This window comes from Salvelinus alpinus, chromosome 30, assembly GCF_045679555.1.
Source record: "Salvelinus alpinus chromosome 30, SLU_Salpinus.1, whole genome shotgun sequence".
In the NCBI taxonomy this organism is placed as follows: domain Eukaryota; kingdom Metazoa; phylum Chordata; class Actinopteri; order Salmoniformes; family Salmonidae; genus Salvelinus; species Salvelinus alpinus.
The window spans coordinates 14575054-14596531 of NC_092115.1; the positions used below are offsets into that span (position 1 = coordinate 14575054).

At 43.6% G+C, this 21478-nt stretch overlaps 1 protein-coding gene across 3 annotated transcripts; it reads left to right on the top strand.

The window, feature by feature from the left end:
* The first annotated feature begins 226 nt into the window (after positions 1 to 226).
* Positions 227 to 21021, top strand: LOC139560098 (coiled-coil domain-containing protein 18-like). 3 transcript variants are annotated; one of them, XM_071376603.1, is made up of 8 exons: positions 234 to 478; positions 2750 to 3008; positions 3995 to 4079; positions 9185 to 9285; positions 15596 to 15759; positions 15916 to 16129; positions 19519 to 19656; positions 19810 to 21021. In XM_071376603.1, exons 5-7 carry the CDS (start codon positions 15642 to 15644, stop codon positions 19610 to 19612), a joined length of 426 nt encoding a protein of 141 aa, XP_071232704.1. In that variant the 5' UTR covers positions 234 to 478; positions 2750 to 3008; positions 3995 to 4079; positions 9185 to 9285; positions 15596 to 15641; the 3' UTR covers positions 19613 to 19656; positions 19810 to 21021. The 3 variants fall into 3 exon arrangements, with proteins under 3 accessions (XP_071232706.1, XP_071232704.1, XP_071232705.1); XM_071376605.1 differs by lacking the exon at positions 19810 to 21021 and having other exon boundaries at positions 227 to 478; positions 16403 to 19648; XM_071376604.1 differs by lacking the exon at positions 234 to 478 and having other exon boundaries at positions 2394 to 3008.
* Positions 21022 to 21478: the final 457 nt, after the last annotated feature.

Below are 21478 nucleotides of genomic sequence, written 5' to 3' on the forward strand. Positions count from 1 at the left end.
CAACGTTGTTTGTTATCCAACCAATAACTACCGACCCAGGATCAGTTTAAAACGGATCGCGACATGGTTTTATGAGACGTTATAAAATGTGCATGAAATCGAGCAGAAAGAAAAAAAATGTAGCTCTGCTAATATGGGTAATATTTTATCAAACTTTTTTGCTGTAAAGCTGTCGGTATGCCTGTCAGTACGCCTGTCACGAAACTGCTCCATTTTTCCTCTGTCACACAGAGGCTGCGTGACCGCGAACTTGTAATTGCAAAGCCTACTCAGACTGGCCTGTGCTCTTGGTTATACCATGCAATGAAATTATACAATGTATCAACTTTGCTCACTCTGCTTGCTGCTCCAATGTAGAAAATGCAACAACGGAAGACTCATCAGGATCTGCATCCCCGCTTTCACCATCAAGGCTAAATTCTATTTAAAACACTGATGGAGGAATAGATATGCAGGAAGAGTGGGCAGAGAGAAGCAGGTGAGTGAGCGCTTGTAGGGGTTACGGCTAGCTGATCACAGCTGCCACACGTGATATGCGCATGAAGTGAAGTAGAAATTATTGGACTGGCGCATACAAGATTAGTTGCTGTTGCTTAAAAAATTTAACTGACTCCATAAACATTTTATAATGCGCGCCAGCTGGTTCTTAAGATCGTTGGTAGTATCATATGAAACTGTATTCTAACATTTTAGTATCATGACGTTTTGGTACCGTGATATTACCGTGGTAACGGTATACCATGCAACACTAGTTCTATAATGTCATACCATTTTATAACATTGTTTACAGCCTGTAATACATTTCAATATAGTTCTTGTGAGCATAGGAAACTAGGGGGGATACACTGACAGCTGTTATAACCATTGCTAAAAGGGTCATTTTAAGGCATTGGAAAGAGGAGCAGCCACCCTCATTTGCAGAATGGCTCCAGCTGTCAATTAATACTGTAACATTTTAGACAACTATTGTGAATTTAAATGGAAAGGAAAATATGTGGCAAGTTTGAAGCTCCTGTCTTAGTGAATGAAAACAGAAAAATGTTTGCAAGTATAGAAATACAAGTATAGAAGTTTGCCTTTGAGTCAAAAAATAATTGAGACCAGGGCCAAGTTTCCCGATAGCGATGGAATTTAGGCTTACGAGTGTTTTTAACGATGCATCTTTCCTGCAATTTATAAAACCCTCTTAGGCCTCACTCCCCTCTTTCTGAGATACCTACTGCAGCCCTCATCCTCCACATACAACACCTGTTTTGCCAGTCACATTCTGTTAAAGGTTCCTGAAGCACACACATCCCTGGGTCGCTCCTCTTTTCAGTTTGCTGCAGCTAGCGACTGGAACGAGCTGCAACAAACACTCAAACTGTCCAGTTTATCTCCTTCTCTTCGTTCAAAGACTCAATCATGGACACTCTTACTGACAGTTGTATTGTTGTTTCTACCTTCTTGTGCTGTCTGTGTCCATTAATGTTTGTACCATGTTTCGTGCTGCTCCCATGTTGTGTTGCTACCATGTTGTTGTCATGTTGTGTTGCCACAATGCTGTGTGGTTGTGTTGCTACCATGTTGTTGTCATGTTGTGTTGCCACCATGCTGTGTTGTCATGTTGTGTTGCTACCTTGTTGTTGTCATGTTGTGTTGCTACCATGCTGTGTTGTTGTGTTGTCTTAGTTCTCTCTTTATGTAGTGTTGTTTTGTCTCTCGTTGTGATGTGTGTTTTGTCCTATTTTTATTTCTCGAGATTCATTTGAAGCGTATTTTTTATCCTTTGCTTGTTTGTAACAACTGCAAATACATTGACAACTTTGTATTTGTAGTTAACTTCGTTGTTAAATTATCAGTGGTCACAGAGAGACAGATAAACATCTTGATTCTATGTTTAGGTGATTGAGAGCAAACTGAAGGAGATTTTTTTATAGTGAGTGACCGAGAGAGAGAGGCGCTGGAGAGCAAGCCAAATCATCATATTGTGGGACTCTGCCCCAGATCCAGGAAAACTAGGGTCACAGACTATAGCAAACCGTTGCAACATTTTCTCATTGGACAAGTTTAGCTTGTCCATCCACATTGTTCCAGCCAAATATCAAATGTTATTTGTCAAACGCTACGAATACAACAGGTGTAGACCTTACAGTGAAATGCTTACTTACGAGCCCCTAACCAACAATGCAGTTAAAAATAAAAAAAATACACATAAGAATAAGAAATAAAAGTAACAAGTAATTAAAGAGCAGCAGTAAAATAACAATAGCGAGACTATATACAGGGGGGTACCGATACAGAGTCAATGTGCGGGGGCACCGGTTAGTTGAGGTAATATGTACATAGAGTTATTAGAGTGACTTTGCATAGATGATAACTACAGAGAGTAGCAGCGGTGTGTAAAAGGGGGGTGCGGAGGCAAGAGCCTGAACACGTGGGTAAAGAACCGTTTCGGAACTATGTCATTGATACTCTGATTGGTTAGAGACGATCCAATCGCTGATGACTTGGTTTTGTACAACGGCCCTCACTTCGACATCTACGATGGCAGACTCAGACTGAATGTATGGAGAGATCGATACAACGGCAGAATTAAATTCAGGATGAGTCGTCAAGGAACTGTCTTGGTCCGTTGTCTTACGTTTGGTTTCTAGTGAACACGACCCAGGGCTAAAATGGATAGCTAATGACAGCTGAGTAAATTGATATGGAGCGCATATCTTGATTATAAATGTCATTATAAACCTCTTCCCGTCTGTTTCTCCAGTGAGCTGAAGGACGAGGTCACCCAGGCACGAACACAAGCCGCTGAGGTCCAGGGACGTCTGGAGGAGGCTGCCCAGCAGTCCTCGCGGCTGGAGATGGAGCTGGGCGAGTGGGCCTTGGCAGCCAGGGAGCTGGCCTCTCCACAGGGAGACGGAGCACAGTGCCAGGAACACAGGCTGGCCCGGTGCCGGAGAGAGAACAGCAGAGCCAGGCTGAATGAGCTAGTCTGGAGAACATACTGGCCCTGCTGAGTCTGAGAGGTATGGAAGAGTCTCACACACATTATATATACAAAACTATGTGAACACCCCTTAAAATTATTTCAGCCACACCCGTTGCTGACAGGTGTATACAATCGAGCACACCGCCATGCAATCTCCATAGACAAACATTGTCAGTAGAGTGGCCCGTATTGAAGAGTTCAGTGACTTTAAACATGGCACCGTCATAGGATGCCACCTTTCCAACAAGTCAGTTCGTCAAATCACTGCCCTGCTAGAGCTGCCTCGGTCAACTCTAAGTGCTGTTTGGTGGAGGAGGAATAGTGGTTTGGGGCTGTTTTTGATTGGTTCGGGCTAGGCTCCTTAGTTCCAGTGAAGGGACATCTTAATGCTACAGCATACAATGACATTCTAGACTATTCTGTGCTTTCAACTTTGTGGCAACAGTTTGGGGAGGACACTCCTGTTTCAGCATGACAATGCCCCCATGCACAAAGCGAGGTCCGTACAGAAATGGTTTGTCGAGATCGGTGTGGAAGAACTTGACTAGCCTGCACAGAGCCCTGACCTCAACCTTTGGGATGAATTGGAATGGCGACTGCTAGCCAAGCCTAATCACCCAACATCAGTGCCCGACCTCACTAATGCTCTTGTGGCTGAATGGAAGCAAGTCCCCGCAGCAATGTTTCAACATCTAGTGGAAAGCCTTCCCAGAAGACTGGAGGCTGTTATAGCAGCAAAGGGGAGACCAACTCCATATTAATGCCCTTGATTTTGGAATGAGATGTCCGTTGAGCAGGTGTCCACATACATTTGGTCATGTAGTGTACATGTGCATGCACACACTGACACACACGTGCACGCACACAATATGCACGCACACATATTCACACATGTGCACGCACACACGGACACACACACACACACACACACATTCACTCTCAGACATGCACAAACACAGACAAACAACTTGGCAGCCATCTCAAAAAGGTTTGGAGATACTAAACACATTGTTGTTCTTACAGGGCAACAAGGAGCTCTGTGTTAGGCCCTGTATGCTGCCCCCAGTGGATTATACAGGAACTGCAGATCTACTCAGCCTCAAACCAGGTACAGTGCCTTCAGAAAGTATTCATACCCCTTGAAATATTCCACATTTTGTTGTTACAGCCTGAATACAGCAATCAATCGCTCCAACTGCCGAGCGACACTAAACTCAGCTTCCACCAAATCTGTTTTGCTCAGATCCAGCAGTGGTTTCTTTTTCCCATCTACCTTCAGTGTGTACCAAGATTCTCCGATTTCTTTAACTATTTCCTCAGTGACAATCTCACTCGTGAGCCCTATGATTTCATTTTGAGTATTGTATATCGAGTAAGTCAAGGGCACACAGGGCCTCCACCAGTTGGCTGTTGCGTTCGCTGAATCGGTCTGACATTTCACCAATGACAACATCCAATGTGCTGAAGAACAGTCTTTTACGCGTTCTCTTCTCCTCTGTCCCGTTGGCCTACTGAACTGGCCACCAGGTATTGCTGGAGATTTGTAATTACATAATATCGTTGTTTACTTGGAGCTGGTGGTGGTGAGCCAGTGCCACTGGCACTGTGCCCAGATGACTTTGAATTCGTTGTCACACTGCAGCTTCTCGACGCACTCCCAAAGCATTGCGGACCACTTTGACTCCAGCGTAAAGATCTGTTGCTTTTGCCTGCAGTAATTTGTTTGGAGGCTGGAGAAGACTGAGGATTCTGTGCACCATGGTGGCTGTAAACTTAAAGCCAGGGTCCATCAATGCCTTCAGCAGCCCTGTAGGCTCCAGTCTTACTTCTGTGTTGTAGGAACGAGTGTGTTTCCCCCCGCTTTTTTCCCCCTAACCGCCCAGTGGCTTTCCATAGCCCCTTTACACACACTGTTTTATTTTTTAGATGTATTTATTTAACCTTTATTTAACTAGGCAAGTCAGTTAAGAACAAATTCTTATTTACAATGACGGCCTACCCTGGCCACACCTCGGACGACGCTGGGCCAATTGTGCACCGCCCTATGGGACTCCCAATCACGGCCGGATGTGATTCAGCCTGGATTCAAACCAGGGACTGTAGTGTATCCTCTTGCACTGAGATGCAGTGCCTTGGACCGCTGTGCCACTCGGGAGCCACTGTGGTGGGCCCTGTCCATTGTGCTGACACAGCGCAGCGGAGCTATATATTTTTTTTCTCACCAACCTGTCACTCACTGAACTTTTTGCTATTTTATATATGGATCATAAAACTGAGGGGGGCTAAAGTTTTTAAATTGAGGAGCCGGGCTCACAGCTGTGAGTCTTTCTGGGTAAGACTCTAAGAGCTTGCACACCTGGATTGTACAATATTTGCACTTGATTATTAAAAAAATTCTTCAAGCTCTGTCAAATTTGTTGTTGATTGTTGCTGGACAACCATTTTCAAGTTTTGCCATAGATTTTCAAGCCAGGTTTTCCTCTAGGAGTTTGCCTGTGCTTGACTTTATTCTGTTTCTTTTTATCCTAAACAACTCCCTAATCCCTGCCGATGACAAGCATACCCATAACATGATGCAGAAAATATGAAGAGTGGTAGTAGTACGACGCCCCTGGAGCAAATGAGGTTTAAGTTCCTTGTCGGCTCGAGTATTTGAACCAGCAACCATTTCGTTACTGGCCAAATGCTCTATCCACCAGGCCAGTGGTTCCCAAACTTTTTATAGTCCTGTACCCCTTCAAACGTTCAACCTCCAGCTGCGTACCCCCTCTAGCACCAGGGTCAGCGCACTCTCAAATGTTGTTTTTTGACATCATTGTAAGCCTGCCACACACACACTATACAATACATTTATTAAACATAAGAATGAGTGTGAGTTTGTCACAACCTGGCTCGTGGGAAGTGACAAAGAGCTCTTATAAGACCAGGGAACAAATAATATAATAATCAATAATTTAGCTCTTTATTTAGCCATCTTACATATAAAACTTTATTTGTTCATCGAAAATTGTGAATAACTCCACAGGTTAATGAGAAGGGTGTGCTTGAAAGGATGCACATAACTCTGCAATATTGGGTTGTATTGGAGAGAGTCTGTCTTAAATAATTTTCCACACACAGTCTGTGCCTGTATTTAGTTTTCATGCTTGTGAGGGCCGAGAATCCACTCTCACATAGGCACGTGGTTGCAAAGGGCATCAGTGTCTTAACAGCGTGATTTGCCAAGGCAGGATACTCTGAGCACAGCCCAATCCAGAAATCTGTCAGCAGCTTCTGATTAAATTCAGTTTTCCCAGAACTGCTTGTTGCAATTTCGATGAGGCTCTCTTGTTCAGATATTCTTAAGTGGACTGGAGGCAGGGCATGAGAGGGATAACGAATCCAGTTGTTTGTGTCATCAGTTTCAGGAAAGTAACTGTGTAATTGCGCACCCAACTCACTCAGGTGCTTCGCTATATCACATTTGACATTGTCCGTAAGCTTGAGTTCATTTGCACACAAAAAATCTTACAATGATGGAAAGACCTGTGTTTTGTCCTTGTTAATGCAGACAGAGAAGAATTCCAACTTCTTAATCACAGCCTCAATTTTGTCCTGCACATTGAATATAGTTGCGGAGAGCCTGTAATCCTAGATTCAGATCATTCAGGCGAGAAAAAGCATCACCCAAATAGGCCAGTCGTGTGAGAATCTCGTCATCATGCAAGCGGTCAGACAAGTGAATTATGGTCAGTAAAGAAAACTTTAAACTCGTCTCTCAATTTAAAAAAACTTGTCAATACTTTGCCCCTTGATAACCAGCGCACTTTTGTATGCTGTAAAAATGTTACATGGTCGCTGCACATATCATTGCATAGTGCAGAAAATACACGAGAGTTCAGGGGCCTTGCTTTAACAAAAAACATTTTCACTGTAGGGTCCAAAACGTCTTTCAAGCTGTCAGGCATTCCTTTGGCAGCAAGAGCCTCTCGGTGGATGCTGCAGTGTACCCAAGTGGCGTTGGGAGCAACTGCTTGCACGCGCGTTACCACTCCGCTATGTCTCCCTGTCATGCCATCAGTATAGATACCAGCACATCTTGACCACCAAAGTCCATTTGATGTCACAAAGCTGTCCTGTACTTAAAAGATATCCTCTCCTGTTGTCCTGGTTTCCAGTGGTTTGCAGAAGAGGATGTCTTCCTTAATTGACCCCCAGAAACGTAACGGTCATATACCAGGAGCTATGCCAGGCCCGCCACCTCTGTTGACTCATCCAGCTGGAACGCATAGAATTCACTGGCTTGTATGCGAATTAGTAATTGTTTCAAAACATCTCCTGCCATGTCAGAGAGGGAACAATGATTTGTTCCCCATACAATAGTATGGGGCTTGCCTGTCCTTGCCACTCGGTAGCTCACCATATAAGACGCTTCTAGACCCTTCTTATTAATGGTACCTGCTTTTATACATGTCTTACTACTCGAAAGTTGTCTTAATTCTCGCTCAAAAAACTCCCGTGGCTTATTTTTCAAATTGGCATGTTTTGTTTTTCTTGTCTGCGCAAGAGTGAAGGTTTCATCGAGTTGTGAGATAGTACTTTTGGACATATGTGGCTGAGGAAAGGCACTACTCCCAATATAAGTGAACCCCAAATCAATGTAGTTCTCATCATATTTGCGCCTCTTCGATGGTCCAACGTCCATGTCTGTTGTTCGGTGCTTTCCCAGGGAAGGGGGCATTAGCTCTTTGACTACATCAGATTCACAGCTGGCAGTGTCCATAATAGCTGGGCTATTAACAAATGTAGAATTACTGATGCTAGCATTGGATGTGCTCGTGGAAGCAGAACAACTTGTGTCGTCGACAGGTGCAGGTGTAGTACTGCTGGTAGTAGCAGTACTAACTGTAGAGTTGGTATGTGTCTCTATGGATGCGGGCCGTACCTTTTTTAATCATTTATCCATTTTCGAGCAAACGAAATGAGCAGCAGCTACATACGGAACGTTAGTGGAATTTCTGCGAGAGACTAACAGTTAATGTGATTAGATGTTCATTATTTGACTAGGCTACCTGTATTTGACATTGTGTTGTTATTTCACTGAACACTAGATGTTTTAATATTATTTTTGGCAGTGAAACGAGGCTACACAAGCAAGAAAAAAACCTCACCCAAGTGTATAGCCCCATTGGAAAATATAAATGGACTGTTTAAAAATGTGGGGGGGAAAAAACAATTAATAAAAGAAACTATATATATATTTTTAAAAAAATTCTATGTAAATTACATTTTTATTTGGCGTACCCCCGACTGCATTGCGCTTACCCCTGGGGCTATACCTGCACTAGGCTAATCTTTCCATCTCCCTTCTCCCCTTCAGCTTTCCGTCTCCCTTCTCCCCTTCAGCTTTCCGTCTCCCTTCTCCCCTTCAGCTTTCCGTCTCCCTTCTCCCCTTCAGCTTTCTGTCTCCCTTCTCCCCTTCAGCTTTCCGTCTCCCTTCTCCCCTTCAGCTTTCCGTCTCCCTTCTCCCCTTCAGCTTTCTGTCTCCCTTCTCCCCTTCAGCTTTCCGTCTCCCTTCTCCCCTTCAGCTTTCCGTCTCCCTTCTCCCCTTCAGCTTTCCGTCTCCCTTCTCCCCTTCAGCTTTCCGTCTCCCTTCTCCCCTTCAGCTTTCCGTCTCCCTTCTCCCCTTCAGCTTTCCGTCTCCCTTCTCCCCTTCAGCTTTCCGTCTCCCTTCTCCCCTTCAGCTTTCCGTCTCCCTTCTCCCCTTCAGCTTTCCGTCTCCCTTCTCCCCTTCAGCTTTCCGTCTCCCTTCTCCCCTTCAGCTTTCCGTCTCCCTTCTCCCCTTCAGCTTTCCGTCTCCCTTCTCCCCTTCAGCTTTCCGTCTCCCTTCTCCCCTTCAGCTTTCCGTCTCCCTTCTCCCCTTCAGCTTTCCGTCTCCCTTCTCCCCTTCAGCTTTCCGTCTCCCTTCTCCCCTTCAGCTTTCCGTCTCCCTTCTCCCCTTCTCTCCCTCATCTTTCCGTCTCCCTTCTCTCCTTCTCTCCCTCATCAAATGTCTTACCATTATCATACCATAGGTCATTGATCAAGGATTGCATACAATACAAGGATGTGCAATATGGAAAGGAGAAATTACAATAACATGTATGTTTGACATAAATACTTAACATATTGCATATAACAGGAGCATTTCTGATAACATGAACATGTTTTGTTTCTGTGTGTCAAATGAGGCAGCTGGAGACAGCGCTGTCCTGTAGAGATGGAGGCCAAGGATCAGTACCAGAGACAGCTGGACATCAAGAGCCACGAGGTGTGTGTGTTTTGCGGTGCTACATGTAGGTACCTCCCTGTTACTTATACAGCATTGTGACTGTTTGACAGTCTCCACTACCATGCTCGTGTGTGTGCTTTTGACTGTTTGTGCATGTGTGTTTGTATCCCTTTGTGTGTGTGTGTGACCACCTGTCCCTCTCTACTCCGTCGCCATCTGTTGTCTCTGCAGGAGGAGTTGCGTAGCTGCACTCTGGTGTGTAGTCACTTCAGTGTCCAGCTCCAGTACTCCCTGCAGCAGAACATGTTACAGGAGAGCAGCACTCTGGTGTGTAGTCACTTCAGTGTCCAGCTCCAGTACTCCCTGCAGCAGAACATGTTACAGGAGAGCAGCACCCGCTGGCCGAGCTGGAGGACAGCCAGAGCCAGCTACAGGGACATGTAGAGAAACCTATGGGAGAGACAAGATAAATAGACAAATACTCTACCTAGATGGGTGTAAATGTGTCCTATAGAGGGACGTCACAAATAACGAGGTGTAGTGCCAACTTGGCAAAACACGGGCCATTGAGCCAGCTATAGGGAGGTAAACCTACTAGAGAGACTAAGACAAATGGTCTACCTAGACGCCAGGTATGAATGTGTCTTACAGACAGGGAAAACCCTAACATTGCATTGAGACCTAAGGTAAAACACACATCTGTCAAGCAAAAGCTATTGCATAATATTCCATGTATTTTAGTATTTGACATAGCAGGGTTCTGTATGTGGTTATAATCGTCTTAGCTAATCATGTCACATGCTCTTGCCATATTTTTGTGTCACTGTTCTTTTTTTCTTGTTCTTCACCAAGAACACAGTATAAAGGACTCCATTGACCAAATCCAATCTAAATATCTACAGTTGCGGGGAATAACATTTCTGTTTACAAAGCGCAGCTTGACAGGAGACATGAGAGCTGAACTTCCCAAAGGCAACACTCAATCTTAGGGTATCACCAAGTCTTCCGTTGTTTTAAGGTGAATCATGTTGACGGTTATTTTACGGTAGTAGAAAGGAGTCTTTCAAGCAGTGTGGACATTTCCTATCATGGGGAATTCCAAAGGGACATATCTCTCAGACATAGTGAGATGCAGCGCCGTGGGTCAATCCCAACACAATTCAGGAAATTATCAAAGTTCCGTTCCTGACTTGACAAATCATTTTAAGACGTGTGCAATTTCTTATTCATAATGGTCTGCATTTGTTTCAACTTTAATGTTACGCCCACAGATTATCACAAATCAGGGTCGGTCCATAGTGAAAAATCATATTTAGCTCTGGTGACAGGGACTCTGATCTAACTTGCTGATGTGGCCTGGTTTGTGTCTGTCTAATACTAGGCTACAGACAGTAGTAACGCTGTTTTCCTACTGGAAGCAGCACTAGAAAAAGAGATCTACTTGAATGCAAGTCTTGTGCTTCTTGAAATCCCTCCCATTGACGCACATACTATCGCCTACAGAAATAAATATTTATTGTTGATTTATCTGTGTACTGTACTTTGCTTATCTGATATTCAGTTCAAAATTTACAACTGTAAAAAAAAACATAACAAAACAATAACAAAAAACATTCGTTTCCATGACTACACAGGGATGAAAGCAACTTAATGTGAATTAAACTTTTTCAACATTTTGTTACGTTAAAGGCTTATTCTAAAATAGATTTTTTCTTCTCATCAATCTACACACATTACCTCATAATAACAAAGCAAAAATAGTTTTTTGACATTTTTGCAAATAAAGAAAATGAAATATCACATTTACGTAAGTATTCAGACCCTTTACTCAGTACTTTATTGAAGTACCTTTCGAGGCAGCGATTACAGCCTCGAGTCTTCTTGGGTATGACGCTACAAGCTTGGCACACCTGTATTTGGGGTGTTTCTCCCATTCTTTGCAGATCGTCTCAAGCTCTGTCAGGTTGGATGGGGAGCGTTGCTGCACAGCTATTTTCAGGTCTCTCCAGAGATGTTCGATTGGGTTCAAGTCCATGCTCTGGCTGGGCCACTCAAGGACGTTCAGAGACTTGTCCCGAAGCCACTCCTGCATTGTCTTGGCTGTGTGCTTAGGGTCGTTGTCCTGTTGGAAGGTAAACCTTCCCCCCCAGTCGGAGGTCCTGAGTGCTCTGGAGCAGGTTTTCATCAAGGATCTCACTGTACTTTGCTCCGTTCATCTTTCTCTCGATCCTGACTAGTCTCCCAGTCCCTGCCGCTGAAAAACATCCCCACAGCATGATGCTGCCTCCACCATGTTTTGCCATAGGTAGGTTGTCAGGTTTCCTCCAGACATGACATTTGTTATTCAAGCCAAAGTGTTCAATATTGGTTTCATCAGACCAGAGAATCTTGTTTCTCATTATCTGAGAGTCTTTAGGGGCCTTTTGGAAAACTTCAAGTGGGCTGTCATGTGCCTTTTACTGAGGAGTGGTTTCCGTCTGGCCACTACAAGGCCTGATTGGTGGAGTGCTGCTGCTAGAAGGTTCTCCCAACTCCACAGAGGAACTCTGGAGCTCTGTCAGAGTGTCCATCAGGTTCTTGGTCACCTCCCTGACTAAGACCCTTCTCCCCCGCTTGCTCCGTTTGGTTGAGCGGCCAGCTCTAGGAAGAGCTTCTTCCATTTAAGAATGATGGAGGCCAATGTGTTCTTGGAGACCTTTAGTACCGCAGCCATTTTTGTTGCCCTTCTCTAGATCTGTGCCTCAACACAATCCTGTCTCGGAGCTATACGGACAATTCTTTCGACCTCATGACTTGGTTTTTGCTCTGACATGCATTGTCAACTGTGGGACATTTATATAGACAGGTGTGTGCCTTTCCACATCATGTTCAATCAATTGAATTTACCACAGGTGGACTCCAATCAATTGGAAAATGGATGCACCTGAGCTCAATTTCGAGTCTCATCATAGCAAAGGGTCTGAATACTTATGTAAATCATTTATCATTTAAAAAAATATATAAATTTGCAAAAATGTCTAAACCTGTTTTCACTTTGTCATTATGGAGTATTGTGTGTAGATTGATGAGGGACATTTTTTATTCAATCCATTTTAGAATAAGGCTGTAACGTAACAAAATGTGGAAAAAGTAAAGGTGTCTGAATACTCCCCGGCTGCACAGCTCTCCGGCTGCACAGCTCCCCGGCTGCACAGCTCCCCGGCTGCACAGCTCCCCGGCTGCACAGCTCCCCGGCTGCACAGCGTTCTGGCTCTGTCAGGTAACACTAGATGGAAGATTTTTATTCATTCACGTTTCATGTGTAGTTTTCTATAGAACGCTTTAGTCACACAATTCACTCAATTTAATTTAATTAAGTCATTGCATTAATGGCTGATTCGTTAATCAAGCCAGTCAAATGTGCTTCTTTGTTTATGCACAAAACAAAACAGATATTATGATATCTAATCTATGAAAGTTTAATTTACAATAACCCTCTATAGTTGTAGTTGGTGCCACACGGAAACATACCGCACTACCTTTACAGAGCCTTCACAAAGCATTCACACCCCTTGACTTATTCCACATTTTGTTGTTACAGCCTGAATTCATGGACCCCCCCCCCCCACACCCATCCACACACAATACCCCATAATAACAAAGTGAAAACATGTTGTTATAAATTGTTGCAGATTTATTGAAAATTAAATACAGAAATATCTCATTTAAATAAATATTCATACCCCTGATTCAATGTTAGAATCAGCTTCGGTAGTGATTACAGCTGTGAGTTTTTCTGGTTCAGGCTCCTGGATTGTACAATATTTGCCCATTTTATTATTTTCAAAATTCTTCAAGCTCTTTCAAATTGGTTGTTGATCATTGCTAGATAACCATTTTCAAGTCTTGCCATAGATTTTCAAGCAGATTTAAGTCAAAACTGTAACTCGGCCACTCAGGAACATTCACTGTCTTGGTAAGCAACTCTTGTGTTTTAGGTTATTGTCCTGCTGAAAGGTGAATTCTTCTTCCAGTGTCTGTTAGAAAGCAGACTGAAGGTTTTCTTCTAGGATTTTGCCTATGCATAGCTCCATTCTGTAAATGTTTTATCCTGAAAAACTCCCCAGTCCTTAACGATTACCCATATACCCATAACCTGATGCAGCCACCGGTATGCTTGAAAATATGGAAAGTATTCACACCCCTTGACTTTTTAGACATTTTGGTGGTTCCGGGCCTAAATTTAAAATAGATTTTTTTGAGATTTGTTGTTACTGGCCTACACACAATACCCCATTGGTCCAAGCACACCAAGACAGTCGACCCTCTCAGGAGACTGAAAAGATTTGGCATGGGTCCTCAGATCCTCAAAAGGTTTTACAGCTGCACCATCGAGAGCATTCTGACGGGTTGCATCACTGCCTGATATGGCAACTGCTCGGCCTCCAACCGCAAGGCACTACAGAGGGTAGTGCGTACGGCCCAGTACATCACTGGGGCCAAGCTTCCTGCTATCCAGGACCTCTATACCAGGCGGTGTCAGAGGGAAGGCCCTAAAAATTGTCAAGAACTCCAGCCACCCTAGTCATAGATTGTTCTCTCTGCTACCGCATGGCAAGCGATACCGGAGCGCCAAGTCTAGGTCCAAGAGGCTTCTTAACAGCTTCTACCCCCAAGCCATAAGACTCCTGAACAGCTAGTCAAATGGCTACCCAGACTATCTGCATCTACGCTGCTGCTACTCTGTTATTATCTATGCATAGATACTCTACTTACATGTACATATTACCTCGACACCAGTGCCCCCGCACATTGACTCTGTACCGGTACCCCCTGTATATAGCCACGCTATTGTTATTTACTGCTGCTCTTTAATTGTTTGTTATTCTTATCTCTTATTTTTCTTTTAGGTATTTTCTTAACTGCATTGTTGGTTAAGGGCTTGTAAGCATTTCACTGTAAAGTGTTGTATTCGGCGCATGTGACAAATAACATTTGATTTGATTTAATGTGAAAGTGGAATTATGTTTTTAGAAATTTTTACAAATTAATAAAAAAAATGAAAAGCTGAGATGTCTTGAGTAAATATGTATTCAATCCCTTTGTTATGGTGTCTTGTTGCAGACAGGAGGAATATTTTAGAATATTTTTTATTATGTACAGGCTTCTTTCTTTTCACTCTGTCAATTAGATTAGTATTGTGGAGTATCTACAATGTTGGTGTTTTCTTCGAGTTTAATGGCTGTGATAGTAGAAAACTAAGTGTTTTAAAGTCACAACTGGCCTCATGGTGAAATGAGGGCAGTCGTGTGATTTCCTTTCTCTCCGTCAACTGAGTGGGGAAGGACGCCTGTATATTTGCAGTGACTGGATGTATTCATACACCATCCAAAGTGTCATTAATAACTTCACCATGCTCAAAGGGATGTTCAATGTTGTTTTTTTACTAATCTACCAATAACTGCCCTTCTTTGCGAGGCATTGGAAAACCTCCCTGGGCTTTTCAGCTTTTCTTTTTTTTTTTTTACATTATGGGGGTATTGTGTGTAGGCCAGTGTCAAAACATTCTCAAAATAATCTATTTTAAATTCAGGATGTGATACAATAAAATGTCTAAAAAGTCAAGAGGTGTCAATACTTTTTGAAGGCGTTGTAGAAACCATCAGATAAGACCACAAATTAATTTATTTTTGTAGACTCCAACTGTTCACTGTTGTATAATGGGAGTCGTTTGAGTTCAGTCCAGACAGAGCAGCTCCTACCCTAATAACAAAGAGAGAAAGAGGGAGAGATATTCTTATCCCCTGAGCAGCTGACAGAATGAGACAGCCCCATGACTCTAGTGCATCCACAACCAGTGTTCTTATTGTGTCCCATCTCCTCCCCTAACCCCCCATCTCCTCCTCTAACCCCTCATCTCCTCCCCTAACCCCTCATCTCCTCCCCTAGCCCCCCCCCCCCCCACTCTCATGGGGTATATATATACAGTGCTCTGCTCTCTGAAGCATCCTTCCTAGGAAGAGTGAGTTTTCGGTGCTCAGGGTGGAGTTTAACAGCGGAGAATAGAGGACCACTTTAGGACATTGCTTCTTCTATGTAGTCTATACAGGGGAAGGAAGATGCTCAGATTTCTAACACTTGTCAGTTAGTATTCTAGTTTTAAGTTACTCAGTTAGTACTTTAATTTGGTCCCAGGTCCTACAGATCCTGAGTTTTTTTGTGGGTAGTGCAGTAGCATAATGGGGGCACGGTTGTGCACTGTTAGGTGGACGCCAGATGGAGGGTGTCTAGAATGTGTGTGAGTTCCCGGTGTGATCTCTGCATGTCTGTGACAGTGTATTTGATTTGATCTGTGTGAGGATACTTGTATGCCTACTAACGTGTGTGTATTCCAGTCTGCTGTCGTCTGAGATAAATACGTGTCGTGAGGAGCTGTCATCCATGGAGCAGGAGCTGCAGAGGCTGCGGAGAGACACCAGGATGAATTCCTCCCAGCTCAGCTACGTGGAGGAGACCCTGCAGAAGACCCAGGGCCTACTGGAGGAGAAGAACAACGCTGGTAGGACACTGGGGGAGTTATTTTAGATCCTTCCTTCCTTCCTTTTTTCTTCATTTCTTCATTCATTAGGGCCCATTTCCTTTAGACTTCTGTGATTCTAGAACTGAACTGAACGTTCATTGTGGAAACCCTTTCTTCCCCTTCTCCCCCCTGCAGTTGTGGACTTGGAGGAGAAGCTCCAATGCTGTGAGGAGGACAGGCGGAACTCTGTGCAGCGTGGGAAGGATCTGGAGGGACAGCTACAGGAGGTGCGAGATGAGATGCATGACACCCTAGAGAAACTACAGGAACTGAGAGACCTGTTACAGCGCATGCAGCTCGGCGCAGATGAACGACACATTTCATTGGAGAAACTCTCCGCCGAGCTCAGGTGAGCCTCTTTGCCAACCGCCCGACACACACACACACACACACACACACACACACACACACACACACCCTTGACCGGTGGTCTCCATTTGTTGCTTCATTGAAGAAGACAGGTCTCCCCTCAAACCTTTAGGACATGCTTCTTAAACAAAATCATCTCCAAACAGACAAAAGTCCCCCTCCCCAAGTAAAATGTAATAAAATGACTGCATGGCAATTTGAAGGTGAAGGTATTTCATTTTTAAAACCTATTTCATTACACATTTCATTGAAGAAGCGCTGCCAGCACACCGGAAGTAGTACGTGCTGTCTATGGACAGTGTAACCATGGCAACCGCTGACCTGCCGAGCGCTGTGGATTTGTGTCTGCGACTTCGTCGACCGACGGATTTGGGAAGACTGATTCCAAAGTCCTGCGTTTTGATTTGGTTTTTACACAATGAAAACATTCTTTGGTCAGATTTAATAATCATTGATTTTGGATTACCTTGTTTGTCTTTTACTGTGACTTTTTACTATATAAAAAAGGAAATATGATATGTGTAATATATGTATATACTATTTATAAAAGTACATATTACGTACTGTGCATAACTTATTTGTTGAGAATTAGGTGCAATGCTGAAAACGTAGCTCCTCTTTGCACTGAATCCTGACGTGAGCTCATCATCATCATCATCATCATCATCATCATCATCATCATCAAGGGAAAGCCTCCGTTTCAAGATGAGAAGGCTAACTGTACTATGCAGTGGCAGACTGAGTTGGTCTCTGTCATTCATAATATGGATCATTCTATTTTTATTATTTATATATTTCATAATGTATTGTTTTTATAATGTATAAATTGTGTATTCTTTTGAGGCTTTGTCGCAGTGCGGAGAACAAAGAGCAGTTGCTTTGGACACACACACACGGATATCAAACACCCGTGATGAGTCATAAATCATTTGATACACATGATCTCTTTGTGTACATAGATACACAGAACAGGATATTACATTTTACATCCTGTTCTCCATTCCAAATACAATATCACTCTTGTCTGTCTGGTATGGAGTTAATGCCCTCTGTTTGATACCAACCAGCCACTTCATCTTTGGTAAACGTCTTTGTCAAATACACAGTTGTCCCCCAGCCAACATGACTTGACAAGTTGACAGTGTCACAAACTGTCAAAGGGCACGCTCTAACCGGGTGTATGTCATGGGGATTATTGTCAAGCTTTGACAGGTATACATGTGGATGGTCTCTCATTCAAACATAATGACAACTACAGTAACACCTGATGATCTGTAAATCCTATTGAACAGCTACAGTGCTGTAACTCCTCCCCTCAGGCATGGATGCAGTAGTATTGAAGTTAAACTAAAGGCATCAAAAAGACTACGTACTGTGACTGAGCACAGGCTGTCTGAGGGGATCAGAATCACTTATCTGGGTCACACACTGATTCATCTCTCCTGGACAGAACTACCTAAACATCTGATCAAATTGCGTGAGATTTTTTGTTATTGGTTAACTGAGATTACACACTGACTAGTTATTTCGGATGCAAGGTGATTTGTAGATCAGTGATTCAGACAGCAATGCAGTTAATCTCAAACGCACACAACATCTCTGCATTACAGTCGCAAGTAGTTTTCCTTTGATTCCCTCGTGTGTGTGAAACAAAATGCCCTTTACACAGATGTGATCAGATGAGATCTTCTGGTTGAAATAGAATATGCCCCTGGTGAACAGTGATTTCACAGCCCAAATATGTATGAATAATTGAGTGTGTGATTTCACAGTTGTGCCGGTGCTTTCAGATCCACTGTGTGTGTGTGTGTGCGTGCGTGCGTGCGTGCGTGCGTACACAGCCAGAGGGAGTTGGAAGAGAGGAACCATGAGGTGTTGGACATAGACACAGCACTGAAGGAGAGACAGGGGGAGCTCCAACAGGGAGGACAGCTGGTACACACACAAATACAAAACTGAGGCAACATTAATTGCGTGGTGCGTTATAGTGTATTTAATTTGAATGGCCAAAGTCTTAATGGATGGAATAATAAGAAATAAGGCCTCTCTGTGTGTCTCCCTCCTCTTCCTCAGCTGGGCCAGCTGGACGTGGTCATCACAGACCATAACCTGGAGATAGACAAAAAGGGTCAGTCCCTACAGCAGACTGGACCAGAGAATGAGGTTAAAGACTGAGACAGACTCATTTGGAGTTGTTGTTGGCCCTGGAAACCATCCTCTTGTCTCACATACTCTCCATTCTGGTATTGTGATAAATGTGAAGGGATGTTGACTATCACCTCATGTTTTGTTTCTACAGGTGGAGTTTTTGAGTGACAGGTTAGACCTGCTAAAAGCACAACAACAAGGGAAGGAGGATTCTTAGGAAGGTATGAGAGGGAGAGATGGATGGAGGGAGAGATGAGTTCTGGTATTATTATACTGATGGATGCAGGGAGAGATGAGTTCTGGTATTATTATACTGATGGATGCAGGGAGAGATGAGTTCTGGTATTATTATACTGATGGATGCAGGGAGAGATGAGTTCTGGTATTATTATACTGATGGATGCAGGGAGAGATGAGTTCTGGTATTATTATACTGATGGATGCAGGGAGAGATGAGTTCTGGTATTATTATACTGATGGATGGAGGGAGAGATGAGTTCTGGTATTATTATACTGATGGATGCAGGGAGAGATGAGTTCTGGTATTATTATACTGATGGATGGAGGGAGAGATGAGTTCTGGTATTATTAGACTGATGGATGCAGGGAGAGATGAGTTCTGGTATTATTATACTGATGGATGCAGGGAGAGATGAGTTCTGGTATTATTATACTGATGGATGCAGGGAGAGATGAGTTCTGGTATTATTATACTGATGGATGCAGGGAGAGATGAGTTCTGGTATTATTATACTGATGGATGCAGGGAGAGATGAGTTCTGGTATTATTATACTGATGGATGCAGGGAGAGATGAGTTCTGGTATTATTATACTGATGGATGCAGGGAGAGATGAGTTCTGGTATTATTAGACTGATGGATGCAGGGAGAGATGAGTTCTGGTATTATTATACTGATGGATGCAGGGAGAGATGAGTTCTGGTATTATTATACTGATGGATGCAGGGAGAGATGAGTTCTGGTATTATTATACTGATGGAGGGAGAGAGAGATGGATGGTTGCAAGGTGGGTTGCATACCTGAAGTATTGTTCTGACAAAACACAACCAGTAACATCATAACATCATTTAATGGTGTTCAGTCTTCAGTTACCTTTCAGAACCATCTGAAACCATAAACTGGTCCCAGATCAGCTTCAGATATCTGATTGACCATCTAGGAGTAGGCACCCTCTAACTGACCTTTGACCTATTGCTCCAGGACTCTGCAGCAGAGCCAGCACCTGTGTGTCGGGAGAGAACAACACAAGAACTCCAGAGGACGACTGGGGAGCTGCAGGATACACTCGCTGTGAGAGCCTGTGCAGAGCGATGGAAAGCATCAACCAACATGCCAGGGGCAAGGCGAAACCTTCATTTTGTTGCTGTTTATAAAAGGACATACCCAAATGAAACCATGCATTCTTTCTGTGTTGTATCCATAACAACAAAGTGTGGTATTTCTGTCAATTTTACTATGGCTAGAAGATGACCTGTGTGTTGTCTTCTATAGGAGGTGCAGGTGCGGGGTCCAGGCAGAGGCCAGACTGCAAGCCACTGTCTCCTCTCTGCAGCTGGAGAAGGAGAGAGAACGGCACAGCAAGGAGGTACAACTGGGCCCAACAACGGTCTTTGTAGTGTCTGTCAGTCGTTATCTCTCTCTTTGTTTCAGTCAGTCTCTGTCTCTCTTTCTCTTGCTGTCTCTGTCTGTCTTCATCTGTCTTTTTCTCTCTGTTGCTGTCTCTGCCTCTCTTGCTCTTTCTCTCTCTGTTGCTGTCTTTGTCTCCGTCTCTCTTTCTCTCTGTTGCTGTCCCTTTCTCTCTCTGTCTGTCTCCGTCTCTTTCTCTCTCTGTTGCTGTCTCCGTCTCTCTTTCTCTCTCTGTTGCTGTCTCCGTCTCTCTTTCTCTCTCTGTTGCTGTCTCCGTCTCCCTTTCTCTCTCTGTTGCTGTATCCGTCTCTCTTTCTCTCTCTGTTGCTGTCTCTCTCGCTCTCTTTTGTTTTCTTTCTTTGTCAGTCAGTCAGTCTCTCACACACAGTCACTATCTTTGTCTTTCTCCTCAGTTCCCTCTGTCTCTCTCTCTACTGCTCTGCTCTTAGATATCTATCTCTTCCACAGTTCCTCTTTCACTTTGTTTCTCCTTTTTTCCATAATCACCTGTTCTCTTTATTTCTGTAATCACCACTTCTCTTATATCTCCTGTATACCACCTCTACCTTGTCACTACACAACTGATTGGCTCAAACACATTAAGAAGAAATGAAATTACACAAATTAACTTTGAACAAGTCACACCTGTTAATTGAAATGCATTCCAAGTGACTACCTCATGAAGCTGGTTAAGAGAATGCCAAGAGTGTACAAAGCTGTCATCAAGGCAAAGGGTGGCTACTTTGAAGAATCTCAAATCTAAAATCCATCCATGTTGCGTCGTGCATAAGAACAGCCCTTAGCCATGGTATACCTAGGATAGGTATACCTAGGATAGGATAAAGTAATCCTCCTAACCCCCCCCTCCCCCTTAAAAGAGTTAGATGCACTATTGTAAAGTGGTTGTTCCACTGGATATCATAAGGTGAATGCACCAATTTGTAAGTCGCTCTGGATAAGAGCATCTGCTAAATGACTTAAATGTAAATGTAAATGGTATACGGTCCATATACCCCCATCCGGGCCTTATTGGTTAACTATAGTAGGTATGTTGGGGGGTAGTATAGTAGGTATGTTGGGGGGTAGTATAGTAGGTATGGTGGGGGGTAGTATGGTGGGGGGTAGTATAGTAGGTATGATGGGGGGTAGTATGGTGGGGGGTAGTATAGTAGGTATGGTGGGGGGTAGTATAGTAGGTATGGTGGGGGGTAGTATAGTAGGTATGTTGGGGGGTAGTATGGTAGTAGTATGGTGGGGGGTAGTATAGTAGGTATGTTGGGGGTAGTATAGTAGGTATGTTGGTGGGTAGTATAGTAGGTATGTTGGGGGGTAATATTGTATGTATGGTGGGGGGTAGTATAGTAGGTATGGTGGGGGGTAGTATAGTAGGGTATGTTGGGGGGTAGTATAGTAGGTCTTTTGGGGGGTAGTATAGTAGGTATGTTGGGGGGTAGTATAGTAGGTATGTTGGGGGGTAGTATAGTAGGTATGTTGGGGGGTAGTATAGTAGGTATGTTGGGGGTAGTATAGTAGG